Source organism: Leopardus geoffroyi, chromosome B3 (assembly GCF_018350155.1).
Source record: "Leopardus geoffroyi isolate Oge1 chromosome B3, O.geoffroyi_Oge1_pat1.0, whole genome shotgun sequence".
NCBI classification, from domain to species: domain Eukaryota; kingdom Metazoa; phylum Chordata; class Mammalia; order Carnivora; family Felidae; genus Leopardus; species Leopardus geoffroyi.
Window position 1 is genome coordinate 142,120,227 of NC_059337.1, and position 20,710 is coordinate 142,140,936.

Below are 20,710 nucleotides of genomic sequence, written 5' to 3' on the forward strand. Positions count from 1 at the left end.
CCCCCCAGCCGCTCCATGCAGGTCTGTCAAGGCTTGTCAAGTAGAGTTGGGCATAGCCTCTGTTGGGGGGTGGGGGGCAGAGAGAGCAAGCAGATGGTCACTGGGCAGTGAGGACAGGATAGAGCCCATGTCAGGGCCTGTTGGGGCTCTGGGTGGGTCATCCCAGCCCAACCTGTCCATCCATCATCCTGAGAGTTGAGCTGGCACCAGGGGTGGTTGTGCCCAGCAGAGGAGAAGGTACAGGCAAGGCTGGGGCGCGCCTCCTGGCTGCTCCCTGACACTGAGTGCGGAATCCGGGACAGCATACGAAAGCTCAGGGTCACCTCCGGGACTCCTCATACCTCTGCCTTGAGTGGGGTTGGCAAGGGCCCTGGGCCCTGGCCGCTTGCCTGGCCCTGTTGAGCCCTGCCTGGAAACCACAGCCCCTGCCGCTGAGTGTGGCCCGTGTGCTGGGCACCATTGTCCGGATGGCACAGTATGTGTGAACTCACTTGAGCCTTTGAACGGCACTCTTCTCCTCATCATTTCACGGGTGGAGAAACTGAGGCGCACAGCCAGGGAGGGGAGAAGCCGGATGAGAGCACACGAAGCCTAGCTCTCGCACCTGCTGGTACCGTAACCGTTGCACCCTCTGGCTCCAGTGCTGCCAGGCCAGAGGGCTTTGCAGCTTGGCCCAGGGGTGTTCCTGCCTGCGGTGGGCCGTCAGTCTCCTCCCGCTGCCCAGCGGTGGCTGACGGGCATCTTCCCCAGTCGTGGGGACATTCCGAACAGTGCTAGGAGCTGGGAGGGCCCATGGGGACTATTCAGGCCGAACAAGCCTGGGGGGCTGAGTGTCTTAGGCCTGTCCCAGATGGGGCTGAGCTGAGACTAGAGCCCAGGGAAGCTGGGGGGCCCTCAGAGCAGGGTGGCCCCATGGCCTTCCCCAGTTGGGCAACCGGAGCTGTTTTTCCCCAAGCCTGGAATTGGGGGCGGGTGGCTCGAAGCAGCCTCTTCCTGGGGCTCCTCCACACTCTGCCCCTCCCCACCCTGTCGAGCCCCCTTTTCATTCCAAGGCCTGAAGGCCAGGATGCCACCAGGTGTGGCCTGGGAAGCGGGGTGCAGGTGACGGGGGGCATCTTCCATTGTACCTCAGCAGTGGCAGCCTGGTGCCACCATCTGGGGCTCCTGGTACCTTCCGCAAGTGGTGGAGCGGTCCAGCCCTCAGCGGGGCCCCGAGTGTCACTGTTGTTTGTGGGACAACTGGGCGCAGCCCCAGGCCCTTCCGCGCCTCTGGATGGGGTGCTGCCCCCCTCCGGTCCCCCACCTCGTGACCCCCTCAGGCTCCAAACAAGGCTTAGGCTTCAGCCTGACTCCCAGCAAGGAGGTTGACACAGGCACACCGCTCCTTAAGTAGTAATACGGGTGGGTGGCTGACGTTTGCTGAGCACCTGCTATGTACCAGGCACCGTTTAAAAGTTTTACTTAATATTCAGTCATTTCGATCCTCATGTTAACTTTACGAGGCGGGTGTTATGGTCACCTTCCATTGCACAGATGTGGAAACCAAGGCCCAGTGAGGCTTCGTTACTTGCCGAATGTCATACGGCCAACATTAGAAACCAGGCAGTAGGGCTCTGGGGGCGGTCACGCCGCTGCCTAAAGAGCGTTGAATTCAGTGTCTCCCCCACCTCCCCTTGGCCCCTGGCATCGTGCAGATGGGGACACAAGCCCAGAGAGAGGCAGAGCCGGGTTCTGACTCCCTGTCCAGCGCTCCTTTTAGTCCACTGCCTACGGCTGGCTGCGGAGGGGGTGTTCCCAAGTGACTCTGTCCCCAGGGACTTTGCTCCTGCCTCAGAGTCCTCCTGGTCTCTGGGATAAGGGCTGACCCCAGGGGTCAAGGCTCCCCCTGTTCCCTATCAGCCTCTGCCATCACCCCCTCTAATCGGGTCGGCAGTTAGAGTGCTCTCTCAGAACATGGTCCAGAGAGGGGCTGCTACAGCCCAAGTATCACACAGCTTAGTTCTCGAGTCCCTGGAGCCCAATGCTGCAGGGACATTCCAGGTGTGGCTGAGCACCCCTGATGGGGCCTCATTTGTTCCTTGTTTACCTGCATCCCTCTCACAAGCCCCAGCCAGGCCAGGGCCTTCATCTCCTGTTTAGAGGACAGCCACTTCAGACCTGCATCTCCCTCAACAATTCCCGCTGGGAAACCACTTCCTGTCTGGCGTTCTCAAACTCGAGCAGAAACACTTGTGGGGCTGGTTAAAACACAGGTTGCTGGGGTCCCATCAGAGTTCTTGACTCCGTAAATCTCAGTGGGGCTGAGCATTTGCATTGTGACCCCGGCTGATGCTGAAGCTGCTGGCTTAGGGGCCATACTTTGAGAACCACTGTCTACAGGGCTGTCCAATACTATGCAACCATAATTTAAAATTTTCTAGTAGCCATGTTAAAAAAGTAAAACGAAATCGGTGAAGTGAATTTTAATAATATATTTTCTTTAATGCAGCATATTAAAAAAATGATCATGTAACAGTTAATATAAAAATATTAATGAGATTTTTAAAGCATTTTTTATATCCAATCAACCCAGCGTCTACACACACAGAACATATTAACTTGGACTAGCCATGTTTTTTTTTTTCTTTTATGTTTATTGTTTATCTTGAGAGACAGAAAGGAGAGAGCATGTGTGTGTGTGTGTGTGGGGGGGGGCAGAGAGAATAGAAGAGAATCCCAAGCAGGCTCCGCGCTGTTAGCACAGAGCTGGACGTGGGGCTTGATCCCACAAGCTGTGAGATCATGACCTGAGCTGAAATCAAGAGTCAAATACTCAACTGACTGAGCCACCCGGATGCCTGTGGCCTAGCCATGTTTCACGGGCTGGATTGGCACATGTGGCCGGTGGCTACCATACTGGAAAGCCCAGTCTAAACCTTCCAATGAAGGGCCAGGTGGTTGGCCACATGCTTCCAGGCAGCGCCCTCTGCTGGCAGCTTGTAGTGCTGCCTGCCCAGTGCTGTCTGAGATCCACCTGAGCTTTGGGGTGGCCTGATCACAGGAGAGCTGGGAGAATCGGATGAGATGGCAGTGGGACAGCAGTGGACTTGGTACATGGGGAGGGGACACTGTTGACTCGCCCGAGTCAGGGACAGGGGTGCTCTATTGACGGAAATGCCAGTTGAGCCATAGTCACATTAAGTCAGAGGTTACTGGTGTTGAGTGATGCACCAGAGAGTATTAACGCCCATGCCTCTCCTGAGCTCTAGCTGCACAGGCTCACAAATGTACCTTGAGGCTTTCCCTATGCCTGCCTCATGTGAGACCCCAGACTGTGCCTAGGGCAGTTTAGGACCTGGCATTGTCCTCAAAAGACAATTGTTGGGAGCCCTCCCTCCAAATTGCCTCCAACCCCTGGTGCTTTCACAGCCCAGGAGGGGCTGTATAACCTGCCCACCCCCATCCACCGCTCCAAGCAGGGCCAGCCAGCGGCTGCTTCTCACCGCCACGTGGGGGCGCGGTGGCAGGCCAACGTGCCCCAGCCTTAACCCCCTAACCGTAGACGCGTGCGGCTCCCCAGCTCCCTGCGCCAGGAGGGATGCCCAGGCTGCGGTGGTTTGGGGACAGAAATCCTGTCTCTTCTGGGTCCAGCTCTTAAACTGTGGCCCTCTTCGTCACCCTGCAGCGCACACACCCCGAAGAATTCTGTCCGTAGTGGGGGCTGTCCCTGGCTGCACCTGGCAAGGAGGTACACGGACCTTCTGTTTCCAGCCCCCCACACCTCTCCGGGACTGGCCCACGAATGAGGCAGGGGAATGTCCCGTTCTCAGGAACTCGGCAGCGTCCATCTTTGGGTGCCTCCTCCCCAGCCCGTTGGAGCTTTATCGGGACCAGGAGGGTGTACATTCTCATCCCCTGCTCCCACTCTGGGTGCCCCCCCCCGCCCCCGCCAGCGTAGGAATGAGACCTAAAAGCGCAAAACTGGCTGCATTTGTGACACCCAGACGGGTGAAGACAAGGTGGTTACGTAAACGGGAGGGAAGTTTCGGTTATTACTTCAGAAATACCCTTTGGCCACGGCGGGCACATTTCTCGCTTTCCCTCGAGGGGCCACCTTGCGCACCCAGACTTTCACGCACTCCAACTCCGGCTCCTTCGGACTGGGGTCAGCGCCTCCGACTTGGCTTTTCCTGGAGGCGCCAAGACGCAGGGAGAGCAGACTCTGGTCCAGCTGTGCGCTCTTCAGTCGCTGACAAAGCTTCCCCGTGTCCCCGGGGTCCTCGCCACCTGCCCCGTGGCCCCGCGAGGAGACCGGGGACGCTAGGCGTGGACCCGCCAGGCAGGCGGAGCCAGCTTGTGGGGGTTGGGGGTTCCAGAGAGAGGTTTTGGGAACAGTCGGCGCAATACGGACGTTTGGAGTCTGGGATGGGGTTCCCAGGGAGGTTTCAGGGAGAAGGAAAGGGGCCTAGGACCGCGCGCAGAGAACGCGTTTATTTGCAGGCGCCCTAGGGGGCGGAAACAGCCAGCTGGACCTTGCTCTGCCGCCGGGGCAGGAAGCGCGGAGGAAACGGGGTTGCCAAGGACAACGCGTTCTGGGCGGAGCTGCTGCTAGGATAGAGCTTGAGGAGCTGGGGGCGGGGCCTGGGGAGGAGGGGGGGGGAGAGGGCGGAGCGTGGGGGACTGAGCCAGAAGCGGCATTGTGATTGGAGAAGATCTCATGCTCTGGGCGGGGCCTGAGCGCGGGGGGGGCGGTGTTGGGGTTGGGGCGGAGCTAGGGGCGGGACGGGGGCGGGCGCCGAGAGCTGGAGCGGGTGGCGGAGACGTGGTTGGCCGGGACGGAGAGCCCTGGGAGGGGTCGAGCCGGCAGGGGCGGAGCCGAGAGGGAGTGGGCGGTGCTGGGTCGCGCCGGGCCTGGGGCCGAGGCGGCGCGGCGCTGACAGCTGAGTCGGCTCGCGGCCTCCCGCCCCCTCGGTGCCCGGCCCCGACCCAGGCCTGGCCTGCCCGGGAGCCATGAGCCCCGGGCTGCTGCTGCTGCTCGGCAGCGCCGTCCTGGTTGCCTTCGGCCTCTTCTGCACCTTCGTGCACCGCGCTCGCAGCCGCTACGAGCACATCCCCGGGCCGCCGAGGCCCAGGTGAGCGGGGGGTGGGGGCGGGGGCCTGGATGGGGCGCTCGAATGGGGGGCCGGGGGGCCGCGTCCAAGCCGGCGTCGGGGCCGGGGGTCCAGCCTCGCCGTTGCGCGTGGCCGCTTGGAGACGGCGGCCGGGAGAGGGGCGCTAACTATTCTTAGTAACAAATTACTCACAGCCGCAGCAGCTGGTCCGCGCCCACCGCGCTCTGCTGGGCCCCACAAACGTGATGGCAGCGACAACCCTGTTAGGTAGGCGCTATTGTTACCCCATCGTTCAGACGAGGAGACTGAGGCGCGCAGAGGCAAAGTCATCTGCCCAAGGTCACACAGTTGGTAAGCCTAGATTGAAACCCAGGTCAGCCTTGGCTCTAAAGTGAGCCCTCGTAACTTTGGGACTTTGAATGGGGTCACTCAACCTGAATTGGATCACGTTATACTTGGGTCACATTACCCTTGGTATTTCTGTCCTGGTACATGCTTTTTGCTTCTCCTTAGTACTTCCATTCCATCCTTGTCCCCCACCCCCACCCCCACATACCTCCTCCCACCAGAAGCTTACCTTTCTGAAGCCTAAATCAAATATGTCATTCCTCTGCTCCAAAAGCTTCCCATCCCTGCAGAAGGAAGTCGAATTCTAAATTAAGTCCACTCTATGGCCTGCAAGGCCCCTGCTGAGCTCTTAGAACCCACTCTGTACTGTTCTCATCCCCCCCTTTGCTTGCTCACTGCTGCCCCCAGTCTTTCTGCAACCCCCCTCCTGCAGCTGATTTCTCCTCCAGGGTCTTGCTGGAGACCATCCACCACTGTGTGTAAAGCCCACCTAGCCCCGAACTTCTTATGCGGCCATCTCCCCCGAAGTTGCCTTCTGTTCACTTGTTGACTGTCTGCTCACCTGTTGACTGTGTCTGTCTCCCCCCCTTTAGAATGTGAGCCCTAGGAGGGCAGGGTACTGTGTGTTCCCTTGTGTATGCCCGGCTCCTGGCACTTTGCAGATGCTCAATAAATACTTGCTGAATGAATGAACAATGGTATTAGATACACTTTTTAAAACCTCAAGACATGAACATTCTGGAAGGTGTCCACCTCCAGCACGAGCCAGATGACCTGGCATTAGAAGCCTGAATTCCTGTTTGGTGGGTTCGGGAAAGATCTCTATGGCTGGTGACCCAGGGAAGAGCTATTTCTCCCTGCTGGCTGGCTGTCTTTCCGGGTGCCCTCACCCACCTCTGGTTCTTCCTTTTCCCATGCTTAGCAGCTCTGTCTTCCACGCCACCCAGATGCTTCTTCCCCTCACCTTCCAGATGTGGCTCGAAGGCTAACTCCTCAGGGAGGTCCCACCTGCTTCCATGCCCGAATATATTATGTTCACTTTGTAAACTCTATGTCATTGGAACTATGACATTGGAATAGTTGTTGGGCAACTATTTGTGCAACCTCTTGTTAAGTGTCTGTCTCTCCCATAAGCCCGTGTCTGTCTTGTTCACTGCCATGTCCCTGACACCTTAGCACAGCAGCAGCTGGTACATGCATATGGATACTCGGTGAACAGTGAGTCAAAGTGGATGGTGGAAATCGCCTACAAGTCCTGTTAGGGACGCTGTCACCCTTTCAAGTTTTCCCAATCGGCCATCGACAGCTTGGGATTGAATGAGCTTTGTGTTCGTTCTGCTGGGTCTCGTGATGATTTGGGCTTCACGTAAACCCCAATGCTTCAAGCACTGCAGACCTGGTCTGGTCTCTTTGTCTTGAGAAGGCAGAACTGAAATCACGCCCCTCTCTGCCCCTCTCCCATATATTTTTTTCTTAATTGCGTTTTCAAAATAAAACTGTGCCCTAAAATTTACCCCTTTAAAGTGTACAATCAGTACTTTTGGGGATAGTGACAGAGTTGTGCAGTCTTGTTCCGGAACATTTTTATCACCCCAAATAGAGACCCAATACCCCTTAGGTGTCACTCCTCACCTCCCCCCACTCCTCACCCCCACCTCCAACCCTAGGCAGCCACGAATCTGTTTTCTGTCTCTAGATTTGCCTGTTCTGGACATTTCATATAAATGGAATCATACGATATGTGGCCTTTTGTGTCTGCCTTCTTTCATTTAGCACAATGTTTTCAAGGTTTATCCATGTAGTAGCCCGTGCCCGTATTTCTCTCCTTTTTATGCCTGAATTCTCCCCTGAATCCTACACTGCAGAATCTACGTGTGACCTACAGGTGCCTGTGGGCGGGTGGAGGAGTAGGAGGAGGTTAATTACATAATATTTAATTATATAATTATAGTTGGGCTCTTTATTCTGAGGAGGTGAACTGAATGATACATATGCAGAAAGATTTTGGATTAACAGTTGTCTGGTGGTCACATCTAAGAGTGCACTAAATGAGAGTTCTGGAACCCTTTCTGGCACAGATCAGATGCTTTTGTATTCAGCGCCTGGATCCTCAAACCATGACTGGCAACACCATGGTTGGCTGAGAAGGGTACATGTCGAGTCTCTGGTGGTAACATTTGCCCCTTGGTGCTTCTAGGCTTGGCCAGCTTTCAGGCAAGGATCCCTCTGCCTTCCAAGGGGCAGCTGCTATGCTTCCCCACCCCCCACCCATCCTCCTCCTTATTCGGCAGGAGTCACCGGGCTGCCCTCTCCTCCAGGATGCCCTCCCGGAGTTCCCCACAGACAACATCCTACTGCAACCATCCGTGTAACAGCCGAAAACTCCGACCCCACGTTCAGATCCCACACAGACACTTGTGGCTTCTTCATCTCTCTGTTGCTGTTCCCAACTTTCCCATCAACCCCCCGCGCTCCTGGTAGCGTGGGATGAATGTAAACTTGGCAACAAAAAGTCTCGCCCTTCCAGGTTTTATTTTAGAACGGTTTTTCCAGTATGACTCCTGGCTGGCACGGGTTTCCTCCTCTGCTCCCCGCTTGTCAAGTTGCCAGAGGTGAGGTCTGTTCAATAAATTGCCCGATGGTTCCTGGCGATGGTGGAGACCCCTTGCCGGCTCTGTTGGGCAGTGCATCCAATTGGAGCCATCGTCGCCCCATTCCACTGGCGCGAGGCAGCCATGGCCCGTCACCCTCACTCCCGGCAGTGGCCCTCATCCACACCCCAAGTTGTCATGTGGCTCCCTTCATCCCTGTGGCTGGCCTCACCGTGGGCTGTCCTGATGACCTCTTCTCCTTTTTTATCCAAGACGTTCTCTGTCCTCAGGGAACCTTGATTCCCACTGTGCCAACCGCAGCATTACAGGAAAGGGCATGTGCCAGGGACCGGGCAGGGGAGGGGGGTTTTCACCCTCCTTTCTCTCCCTGGACTGCTCTGTCTTATCGCGCCTACCGACAGGGACATGCCAGGTGGACTTGTCTCAGCCCCCCACCCCAGTCGCAGCATTCCACCATCCCCCAATCCTACCATCCCTTACCTGTTTGTTTCCAACGCCCGGTCTTCCGGCTCTGCCTTTCCCTCCCCGGTGTCCCCCTGCAGGAAGGAATGGGTTTTAGTCCCCTTTCTTGCCGGGCACTGGGAACCTCACGCCTCTCTGTCGCCTTGGCCTTCTTGAGGTGTCACTCACCTTCTTCCCCAAGTGGCATTGGGCCCCAGCGTTGAAGGCGGAGGCTCTCAGACAGGCCTGGTGGGGTGGAGAGGGTCTATCACTCAGGTGTTCCAAACAGAACATCCTCCCCAAGTGCGCAGCTACTTGGACGGCAGTGGCCACGGTTACTAGGTTATTCTGGAAACGCAGCCAGGCACGCGTGATGTCCACAGGCCATCTTTCTGCAGGTGGGGCATTGTAAGTTCAAAGCCACTCACCCTGAGTGGGCCTCAGCTGCCGGGCGGCCACACTGCCCTCCTTCCTCCCGCATCTGCCCGCCCACTCTTGACGCGATCTCGCTTCTCCTCAGGCCCCGCCACCTCCCCCTCTGTCCCCACTCTCAGGCTTGATTCCTACCTCCTACCTCCCTGGGTAAATGGAACAGCCTGAGAGAACTTCCTTCCGGGGCTCTGCCACCACAGCCTCCCCCTTCCCTGTACCGGGGCCCACACGCCCTTCCCACTGGGACCTAGGTGCTCCCGGCCAAGGAGAGCTGTCCCCTGAGTTCAGCGACCCTGCCCGGCGGGGCTCCTTCTCTCCCACGTCATCAGTTTTCCTTCTCTCCAGCATCATCCCATTTTTACATAACATGTTGTAAAAGAACAACCACCCTTCTTTTCCCTTCTCATTCCCTCCAGCTGCCGCCCCCTTGTCTCTGCACCCCCTCAACAGTCCCCCTGAGAAGCCTGTTTTGGGTCCCCATCCCTCCCTCCCCTCCTGTCTTGGGCCCAACACCCCATCGGGCTCTGGCACCCACCTCTCCCGAGCAGCCCACCCTGCTTTGACCAAAGTCTCAGTGATCTCCCCGTAGCTACACACACACACACACACACACACGCACACACGGTGGCCCTTCGGTCCTCCCTCGTCTTGCCTGACCCTGGACAAGTCCCTCCCTTGTCCCCTTGGCCTGCTTTCTTCGCAGCCTGCCCGCTCCACTCCCCCTCGGCCCTCCTCTGGTGTCTTCTGTTCAGTCTCCCTGGCTGGTCGTCCCTTTGCTGCCTGGCTCAGTCCTCGGGTCCCTTCTCTGTCTACACTCACCCCCTTGTGGTCTAATCCAGCTGCTGGGCTGTAAGGGCTGCCTCTCAGCTGAGGACTGTCACATTTACATCTCTGGCCTTGGCTCCAAGCATTTCCTCACACGCTGCCCTTGGTGATTTCCTCTGCAAACCTGCCAGGTTCAAAGCCCGACTCCGGATTTAGTCTGCTTGTCTCAGGTTGGTTCCCAGACATTGATCCTGAGGCAAGAATTGAAACGGGGGCCCCCTGGGTGGCTCAGTCGGTTGAGCGTCCGACTTTGACTCGGGTCATGATCTCGCGGTTCGTGGGTTCGAGCCTCGTGTGGGGCTCTGCACTGATGGTATGAGCCTGCTTGGGATTCTGTCTTTCCCTCTCTCTCTGCCCCTCCCTGGCTCATGCTCTGTCTTTCTCGCTCTAAAAAAAAAAAAGAGAGAAAAAAAAAAAAGAAATGTAAGTGGTTTGGGGGGGTTGGGTGGTGATCCCTGTGGGAGTTGGGAATGCAGAGAGAGAGGAGGTCAATAAAAAAAGCCAATAAAGCAAACTACCTCTGGGGGGCCAGTGAGGTGCAACCCCCTGGGGGAGCGCTGAGGGCCGACCCCACCAAGGTGCAGGGTGCAAGGTCATTGGTGGGGGGCTGCTCTGGGGGTGTTGAGCTGGAACTCCTGGCCCGTCCTTCCTGCAGGCAGAGCCGGGAGCCCCAGGCAGTGTCTCCATGCTGCCCCCCAAAACCTTCCTGGCTGCATGGGCGAGGGCAGAGGCGGGCATGATGCGGTCTGCTGCCCTGCAACCAGCCCCTCTTTGGTCCTCCCCACCTTAGGACATGGCAGCTCCACTCATCCTTCCAAGGGTCAGGCCAGAAGCCTTGGGGCAGCCTGACACCACCCTCCCACCCTCGTCCACACCCCCAGCAAGTCTGCTTGGCTCCTCCTCCAACCTGCCCTGGGAACCCGGCTTCTCACTGGTCTGCGCCCTATCCCCTCCCCCAGCCCCTTGCTGGTGCCCCTGCCTCCACTCCTGCCTCCCACCCACCCCGTTTACTCCCAGCACAGCAGCTGTGAGAGGGAGCCATTGAAAATCCATCAGACCGGGGCGCCTGGGTGGCGCAGTCGGTTAAGCGTCCGACTTCAGCCAGGTCACGATCTCGCGGTCCGTGAGTTCGAGCCCCGCGTCAGGCTCTGGGCTGATGGCTCAGAGCCTGGAGCCTGTTTCCGATTCTGTGTCTCCCTCTCTCTCTGCCCCTCCCCTGTTCATGCTCTGTCTCTCTCTGTCCCAAAAATAAATAAACGTTGAAAAAAAAAATTAAAAAAAAAAAAAAAAAGAAAATCCATCAGACCCTGTCTCTGCTCTGCTCAAGACCCTCCGGTGGCCCTCTGCTTTTCCAGGTCAGAGCAGTGTTGACACCAGCCCGCAAGGCCCTTGGCGATCTGCCCCCTCCCTTGGTGACCCCATCCTGTACCACATCTCCCTCACTCTACTCCAGCCACAACACCTTCTCACTGTTCCTTGAACTTATCACGCACATTCCTACCTTAGGATCTTTGCACCTGCTATCTCCTTTGCTGGAATGCTCTTCCCCCAGGTACCTGGGTAGGCTAGTCCTTCATTTATTGCAGCTCACGTTTACCTTCTTTTTTTTTTATAAAATTTTTTTTTTCGTGTTTATTCAATGTTTGAGAGAGAGAGAGAGAGCGCGCATGCACGCAAGTTGGGGAGGGGCAGAGAGAAAGGGAGACAGAATCCGTAGCAGGCTCCAGGCTCTGAGCTGTCAGCACAGAGCCCGATGCAGTGCTCGAACCCACGAACCATGAGATCATAACCTGAGTGGGATGCTTAACTGACTGAGCCACCCAAGCGTCCCATGTTACCTTCTTAAAGGGCCATTCCCGACCTGCCTGTAGAAAATGGCACCACCTACTCCTATCCCCAGCTCTGATTACCTCCCCCTCTGATTTTTCCATCACTCTCCTTCTTTTCTTTTCTTTTCTTTTCTTTTCTTTTCTTTTCTTTTCTTTTCTTTTCTTCTTTGTCTTCGTCTTCGTCTTCGTCTTTGTCTTCGTCTTCTTTTTTTTGTTAATTCACTATCTCCAGGAGAAGGTGAGTTCCCCGACTCAGAAAGCCCCACCTGTAGTTTCTGTCACCTGTTCTGGATGGGGTCGTGAGTGAGCTTGACTGGAATAAGCCGTGCAGGAGACAGGAAGCACCTGTCAAACGTGCCACCAGGTGACACCAGATAGACTTGTTGACATTCTGTTGATCACCCACCCACGGCGGACTTAGCGTGACCAAACCATCCCCTGGTGAGAAGGACCGTGGGATGCCTTGGTGCCAGCCGAGCAGCCGTGGACGGGTGACCACCTCTCCAGCCTCAGCTGCCCCACCTGTAAGCCAGGTTAACAATAGACCTACCTCCAGGCAGTAGGGGGAGGACAGATGGAATGAGGCCCAGCATGGCGCCCAGCATGTATGTAGTCAGTGTTCAGGGGATGTCTCCAGGTAATTCGGCACAGCACTATGGGACCCTTTCCACACGCCAGGCCCTCCCATCCACACCAGGGAACCCGCCAAACCTGTATTTGCATCCTGCCTGCGTTCTTACACTGGGTGCCCTGAGCCAGTGCCATGCCTCCTCGGGTCTCAGTCGTCCCATCTGCAAAGTGGGCCTAATAAGGCCACCCTCACAGGGTCCTGTGGGGAAGGGAGCACTCTTTAATGGTGACTTCGGGTGATCTTAATGTTTCCCGTTTCTTCTAGTTTCCTTCTAGGACACCTTCCCTACTTTTGGAAAAAGGATGAGGTTTGTGGCCGCATGCTCCAAGATGTGTTTTTGGATTGGTGGGTCCTAATTGTCATTTGTTGCCCTTACTCCAGCCCAGGTCCCTCATGGGGCAGCCCCACCCTTCCCCAGGCCAGCACACCCACTCCCGCCTCCCCGGCCAGGTCACTCCCCCCCCCCCCGAAGTCCCTCCCCTGAGCGGAGAGGCAGAGGAGGCTGGTTCAGAAGGCAACCTCTGCCTTTGGCAGCTGTGTGACCTGAGACCAGACATCAGAAACTCTGAGCCTCAGTGTCCTTGTCTGTAAGCTGGGTGGGGGGTGTGACTCAATAACAGTCCTTGTACGTGGTGGTGCTTCGCACTTTCCAAAGCATTTCAAAGACACGATATCGCTTGATTCCCAGCAAAATCTTTTGGGTCAAAGGAGGAGTGTAGCAACCCTATTTCATGGGTTTGAAAACTGAGACCCAGTGGGGGATGTGACTCGGCAGTGAGCCCGTGTTAAGCCCCTCCTGGGATGGGACACCCTGATCCTCCCGCTGGGTGGTGATGATATTCACATCTCTGGTCGTTGACAGCCTCCTTTGGGTCATTTTGGTTTCCAGGGCTAAGAAGTATGGACCCGTTGTGCGGGTCAACGTCTTCCACAAAACCTCAGTCATCGTCACGAGCCCCGAGTCGGTCAAGGTAGGAAGCAGAGCAGTTTCTATGGGGAGAGCCCTTCCCTTCCCTTCCCTTCCCTTCCCTTCCCTTCCCTTCCCTTCCCTTCCCTTCCCTTCCCTTCCCTTCCCTTCCTTTCCCTTCCCTTCCCTTCCCTGGGTTGGGGGCACAAAACTCGACCCCAGAGGCTGTAAGAGAAATGTCCCAGAGTCACCAGCACTCGGGCTCATTTCCCAAGGATCCAAAAGTCAGTGGCATCTTTCTCTCTGAACACCCACCATTTGGGAGTTTTGCCCAAGTGATGTGCACACGTTTAGCTAGCTCACTCCTCTTAGCCTTGGTTCCTTCATCTTCGAGGTGGGATCATAACCCCTCTGTCTCAGGGCTACCATGAGATTTCAATATCAATTGATTCATTTAACAAATGTTTATATCAACACATATTTATTTAACAAGCAAAGGGGCAAAAGATACTTAAACATGTACTTCTTTACTTCCCGATTATGAACCCATTTAATCCTCATGGGGGTAGAGACTGTTACCAGTCCCCATTTTAGAGATCAGGAAACTGAGACGGTCAGCACTGATTGGTCTGGACTATGTGGAGGGCGGTGCCTGCGATCTGGGGACTAAGAATGGCCCTCAGATCGTTTACCTTGGACTTGGCTGACGTGGGCTCAAGTCTGGGCTCTGTCACCACTCTGGGCCTCAGTTTCCTCATGTGTAAAATAGGGATGATGCCTCTTACAGGTGGCGAAATAGCATGTTTGAGCCATCTAGCCCATGCCTGGCACACAGCAGTTGCTCAATAAATGATGGTGCTCTTTTTCTCACAGTGGGTACTCAGCAGAGTGAGCCTTGGCATGACAGGGAGAAGATGCAACTTAGGGTCCAGATCAGGAGAAAAGCCGAACAACCATGGTGTCTCTAAAAGGATGTAACAAATACTTTTTTTGTAAAGCTTAATTTCAAGTGTAGACACAGTTTAAGATTTTTAGGGGCACCTGGGTCTTTCAGTCGGTTAAGCATCTGACTTGTGGGGTCATAATCTCACGGTTCGTGGGTTCGAGCCCCGCATTGGGCTCCGTGCTGACGGCTCGGAGCCTAGAACCTGTTTTGGATTCTGTGGCTCCCTCTTTCTCTGCCCCTCTCCTGCTCTCTCTCTCTCTCTCTCTCTCCAAAATAATAAATAAACATTAACAAATTTTTTTTAAGATTTTTAAAGCATGCTACCAAAAGCCATACACAAAGACCTTCATGATGCTCAATGAGAAAAGTTGAACAATATATATTAATATGATGCATTGCATGGATTAATTTTCAAGTGTTAAACCAACCTTGCATTCCAGCTCTCATGATACAATTTGCTCATCTTCTGCTAAGAGTTTTTGTTTTTATACTTGTCTTGTTTGGGGATCAGATTAATAGGCTTCACAAGATGAGTTGGGAAATGTCCCCTCTCCTCTATTTTCTGAAGGAGTTTCTATGGGGTGGTGTTATTCCTTCCTTTAATGTTTGATAGGATTCACCAGTGAAGCCATCTGGGCCTGGCATTTTCTTTGATGGAAGTGCTTTTTGTTTGTTTTAATTACTCAATTTATTTAATTGATTTATGGCCATTCAGAGTTGCTATTTTTCTTGGGTTTGGTAATTTATGTCTTTATTTATTTATTTATTTATTTATTTATTTATTTATTTAGAGACAGAGACAGCTCAAGTTGGGGAGGGACAGAGAGAGAGGGAGAGAGAGAGAATCCCAGACAGGTTCTGTGATTCAGTGCAGAGCCAGATGAGGGGCTTAAACCCACAAAGCTGTGAGATCATGGCCTGAGCTGAACCCATCCAGGTGCCCCTGTAATTTGTGTCTTTCAAGGATTTTGCCCATTTCATCTAATTAAAATTATTGGTATCAAGTCGTCCATAATATTTATTGATTTCCTTTTTCATGTCTCCTGGATCTGTGGTGATATCCCTTCTTTCATTCCTACAAATAATTTGGGCTTTCTTTTATTTTCTTAATCAAGCTAGCGAAAGGTTTATCAATTTTATTTATCTTTTTAAAGAACCAGCTTTTGGGTCTATTGGAATTCTCCATTGTTTGTCTATTTTCTACTTTATTGATTTCTGCTCTTTATTACTTCCTTCCTCTACTCATTTAGGGTTTAATTTATTCTTGTTCAAATTTTTTAAGGTGGGAGTTTAGAAAATTGATTTTAGACCTGTTTCTTTTCTAACATAAGCATTTAAATCTATACATTTCCTTGTAAATACTACTTTAGGGACAAATGTACCACACATTTCAATATGTCGTGCTTCTTTTTTCATTCAGTTCAAAATATTTTCTAACTTCCCTTGTGATTTCTTCTTTGAATCAGGGATTATTTATATGCTTATTGTTCACTTTCTAAATATTATGATATTTACAAATATCTTTCTGTTATTGATTTCTAATTTCATTCTGTAAGGGCAGATGAAATACTTTTCATGATTTCAATCCACATAAAAAAATTGAAGCTTGTTTGATGACCTAGCACATGGTCTATCTTGGTGAATGTCCATGAGTACTTCAAAAGAATGAATATTCTGTAGTTGTTGAATGGAATATTTCAGAAATGTCAACTAGATCAAGTTGGCTGATAGTGTTATTCGAATCTTTTAAGTCCTCACTAATTTTCTGCATACTTGTTCTAGCAATTATTCTGAGAGGAATGTCGAACTCTCCAACCACAATTATGGGTTTTTCTATTTCTACTTTAGGTTGTACCGATTTTGCTTCATGTATTTTGAAGTTCTGTTATTAGGTGTGTACACATTTAGGATTAATATGTCTTTGTGATGAATTGTGTGATTTATTTTTAGAAATGTCCCCTTTATCCTTGGTAATATTCCATTTCCTGAAGATATTTTGTCTGGTGTTAATATAGCCACTCCAGCTATCTTCTGCTTAGTGTTGCTTGGTATATCTTTTTACCATCCTTTTACTTTTAACCTGTCTGGGTTTTTAGATTTAAAGTGGGTTTCCTATAGATAGCATACAGTCTGGTCTGGTTGCTTTATACTGTCTGACAATCTCTGCCTTTTAACTGGAGTGCTTAGGTCATTTACGTTGAATGTAATTATTGATATGATTGGGTTTAAATCTACCACGTGGCTGTTTTTCCTCTGTCCTGTTGTTTGTTCCTGCCTTCTTTTGGATTGAGTATGTTTTAGTGTTCCACTTTATCTCCACTATTTGATTATTGGCTCTCTTTCTTTCTCTCTTAGTGGTTGTCCTAGGGTTTATAGTATAATCTTTAACTTATATCAATCTACTATTTTATCTCTGTCTGTTTTTAAGGTTTTCTCTTTATCACTGGTTTCAGAAATTTGATTATGATCTGCCTTCATGTACTTTTTCTTGTTGTTAATTCTATGTAGGAGTCTTTGCACTTCCTGGATATGTGGGTTCCTTGACCACATTTGCAATACTTACAATAAATGTGTTAAAGTTCTTTTCTGCAAATTCCATCATCTCTATTATTTCTGAGGCTGGTTATAGGTAGATCTTTCTGCTCTTTGACATGTCTAGTGATTTTATGTTGGCCCCTGGACATTGTGAATTGTACACTGTTGAGTTCTCAGTTTTGTTTTATTCCTTTAAAGAGTGCTAGAATTCATTCTGGCAGATGGTAAAGTTATTTGTGTAGATCAGTCTGATCCTTTCCAGGTTTGCTTTGAGGCTTTTGTAGGGTTGATTTAGGGTCGGGTTTTACTCTAGAGCTAGTTTAGCCTCACTACCAAGGAGTGACTCTTTCTTCTGGGGGCCACTAATAAAGGGCTTATGTCTGAAGTTTACCTCTGGCCAGTGGGAACTTGAACAGTTCTTGGCCTGTGTAAGCTCTGAGAACTGTTCAGCCTATAGTTACTCGGTAATTCTCCTTGTCCCAAAAGTTGTTTTTTTTTTTTTAACGTTTATTTATTTATTTATTTATTTTTTCAACATTTATTTATTTTTGGGACAGAGAGAGACAGAGCATGAACGGGGGAGGGGCAGAGAGAGAGGGAGACACAGAATCGGAAACAGGCTCCAGGCTCTGAGCCATCAGCCCAGAGCCCGACGCGGGGCTCGAACTCACGGACCGCAAGATCGTGACCTGGCTGAAGTCGGACGCTTAACCGACTGCGCCACCCAGGCGCCCCTAACGTTTATTTATTTTTGACACAGAGAGAGACAGAGCATGAACGGGGGAGGGTCAGAGAGAGGGAGACACAGAATCTGAAACAGGCTCCAGGCTCTGAGCTGTCAGCACAGAGCCCGACGCGGGGCTCGAACTCACAGACCGTGAGATCATGACCTGAGCCGAAGTCGGCCGCTTAACCGACTGAGCCACCCAGGCGCCCCCCCAAAAGTTGTTTTTAACTCAGCCTGTGTCCACGGTGCATGTACACAGGCTGGTATTCATTCGAAGATGTAGGGGATCCCTATACACATTTCTGCACAGGAGTTCTTTCTCTACATGGCTCCCTCCCCTCAGGTCCTCTGCCGTACAAGTTCTAGCCTCCTCTTGTATGTCTGGACTCTGATCTGTCTCATCAAATTGGAAAGCCTACGGGGCTATATTTGAGTTTCATCTTTTAGTGCCTTTATCCTGAAATTGCAGAAAGCTAGAGTAATCTTCGGTCATAGGTCTCATATCTTTTTCTTTTTCCTTTTCCTTCTTTTAGGATTCATAATCCTGCACTTCCTGTTGCTCAGTGTCTGAAAACAGACATTTCATGCGTTATGCCTATTTTTCTGATTACTTATGGCAGGAGGACAAGTCCCCAGCAGTTATCCCTTAGTGGGCAGAAGTGTGCTGCCAGTGTGGACAGCAGAGAAGGTGCTGGGGGTGCCCCCATGCACTCCTCACATCCCAGAGCCCAGCTCACTGGGCCACTGGGCCTTCAAAGGATCCCCAGCCCCAGGGACAACAGGCATGGGGACCCTTGACTTTGAGGGCACGTGATTAGAGCCTGTGTTGAGGCTGCTGTGCCTCAGTGTGGGGACTCCTCACTTTAGGTTGGGAGGGTTGGTCCAGACCTTGGACAATTTAGGAATGTTTGAGAGGGACCTGGGAGGTGGTTCTTTACTGCCATGGGGATGGGGCCTGCAGGCATGGGTAGTGAGGAAAGTTCGTTTACAAATGACAGTGTTTGGGTGGGGGCGAGGTTCTCAGGATGTGGCTCATGCCCCAAGGTCAGCCATTTTGGGGGGTTCCTTTTAGCTGAAAAATTGATATTAGATCCCTGAGCTAAGCTCCCAGATACCAGAAGCCCCTGGATTAATGTACAATGGAGATACCATCTCCCTGCTTCCCAGTGCCCACAGGATGAAGCTCAGGGGGCCAGAAGGCAGGCCTCTGGGATCCAGCCCCCGCTCATGCCCCTCCCTACCTCTCATTCTGCCTGAATGCAGCAAGAGGCCTGGGCTTCCCCGACTGGATCACAGCCTTCTCCTCCCTCTCTGCCATGGCAAATTGCTGGGATTCAAATCCTATTTCCACCATTCCCCATGTGTGTGACCTTGGGCTAGTTTTAAATCTCAGTTTCTCCATCATATGTAAGATGAGCATAAACACAGCACCCACATCTTAGGATTGACCAAGCACTAAATGAGCCACAGGTGCTGTTGTGCACCTGACATTTACGGGGCACGTGCTGTGTGCCAGGCACTTTTCTCAGCACTTTTCACGTAGAACAAATTTACCCTTTGCAGCAACCTCCCCAGAGTAACTTGCCTGTGGTCATGAAGTGAGTCCAGGGCAAAGCCAAGATGGTGAGCCCGGATCCAAATTCAAGCCAGCTGACTCCACGGTCTGAGCTGTTAACCCCTGGGCTATGCTGGCTCAAGAGCCATCAGCTAATGTTATTATTGCTACCATCCGGCTTGTGGCGAGGCAAGTTGGTCCTTCCTCCAGGAAGCCTTCCTTGGGCTTCCATGGCTGGGTTGGCACTAACAGCCCCTGAACCTGTGCCAAGGGTGTCTCCTGTGTCCCAGAAGCCCTCCCTCCGGGCTTCTCCCCTTCCCTATTCTGGTTTCAGAGCAGCACCTGCATTTTCTTGTTCTCACTGCTTTAGAAGGTGTGCGGTACAAGATCTGTGCATGGGCATGGAAGTGAGGACCCCCCACAATGCCACTCCAGCTGAGTGGCCACAGGAATATCACTTCACCCCTCTCTGCCCCACTTTCCTCACCCCCAAGCAAGATGCTATTGCTTGAAGACAGGACTTCTGGAAGGTTAGGTGGGATTGCACGGAATGAGGTGTTCACACCACAGCTGGCACCCGGTCAGTGGTGATTGTTGGGGCGTGTTTCACAAGAGTCCAGAGAACTGCTGAATCCTTTGCTTCGTCTCATGGGTACATGAGCTCACGTTGGCTTTTTGGGGATGTTTAGAAGTTCCTGATGTCAACCAAGTACAACAAGGACTCCAAGATGTACCACGCAATCCAGACCGTGTTTGGCGAGAGGTAAGGCATGCGGAGGGGCTGGGGGAGAGGCCAGGAATGCCTCTGGCTGCAAGCAGACAGCCCATGGGGCCCAGGGCATTGGGTATAGCATGAAGACCAAGGCCCTGGCTATCAGTCACACCACAGGTGCCCCATAAATGGTGGCTGCTGCTCTCGTCATTATCACCTCCCTTCTCCTCTTTCCCCTGTGGATAGCAGGCGGGAGTGTGGGGGTTGCAAGGTTGGTGCACATGATCACCCGCATTTCTTTTGTATTTCTTATTTTTGGTAAAATTCACAAAATTCTTCATTTTAACCACATTGGAGTTACAATTCAGTGGCATTTGGTCCATTCACAGTGTGGTGTAACCATCCCCACTGTGTAGTTCCAGAATATTTCCATCATCCCCAAAGCTGACCCTGTCCCCATCAAGCCATCGGTCCCCCTGTCCCTTCCTGTTTCTCACATCAAGCATTTGTCTCCCCCAGACTGTTTGGCCAAGGTTTGGTGTCAGAATGTGACTATGAGCGCTGGCACAAGCAACGGAGGGTCATGGACTTAGCCTTCAGCCGCAGGTGAGTGTATCCAAGATGGCGGGCCTTGGGAAGAGGGAGGTCTTCACCGGAGGGGGCCTCGCCCAGGCTGAAGGTAGAGGGGAGAGCCAGGCAGGCTGCGGGGGGGACAAGGGGCGAGCCATCAAGGGCTGAGTAACACTGATGCCTGGGGATGGGGTCTTTTTCCCCCCAAGAACTTCCCTGCTCAGACCTCGTCACTCCTCCTCTGGCTTTTTATTTTCCTTATTAGCGTTCTCATTGTTAGTAACATTTTATTTTTTAAATAACTTTTTATTTATTTATTTATTTATTTATTTATTTATTTATTTATTTATTTTTGAGAGAGAGAGAGAGAGAGTATGATATGAGTGGGGGAGGGGCAGAGAGTGAGGGAGACAGAGGATCTGAAGTGGGCTCCCCGCTGACACAGCCCCCATATGGGGCTCAAACTCACAAACTGCAAGATCGTGTCCTGAGCCAAAATCAGATGTTCAACTGACTGAGCCACACAGGTGCCCCTAAATCACTTTTATTG

General features: G+C 52.4%; 1 protein-coding gene across 1 annotated transcript in view; it reads left to right on the forward strand.

Annotated features, from left to right (window-relative positions):
• Window positions 1–4,842: 4,842 nt before the first annotated feature.
• LOC123584302 (cholesterol 24-hydroxylase) overlaps window positions 4,843–20,710 on the forward strand; it is a 33,494-nt gene continuing 17,626 nt past the window's right edge. Inside the window, exons 1-5 of the mRNA XM_045452054.1 lie at window positions 4,843–5,111; window positions 12,473–12,553; window positions 13,098–13,179; window positions 19,568–19,641; window positions 20,110–20,196. Of these exons, the coding sequence (XP_045308010.1) occupies window positions 4,990–5,111; window positions 12,473–12,553; window positions 13,098–13,179; window positions 19,568–19,641; window positions 20,110–20,196 (446 nt within the window). The 5' untranslated portion in view covers window positions 4,843–4,989. The remainder of the gene's footprint in view (window positions 5,112–12,472; window positions 12,554–13,097; window positions 13,180–19,567; window positions 19,642–20,109; window positions 20,197–20,710) is intronic.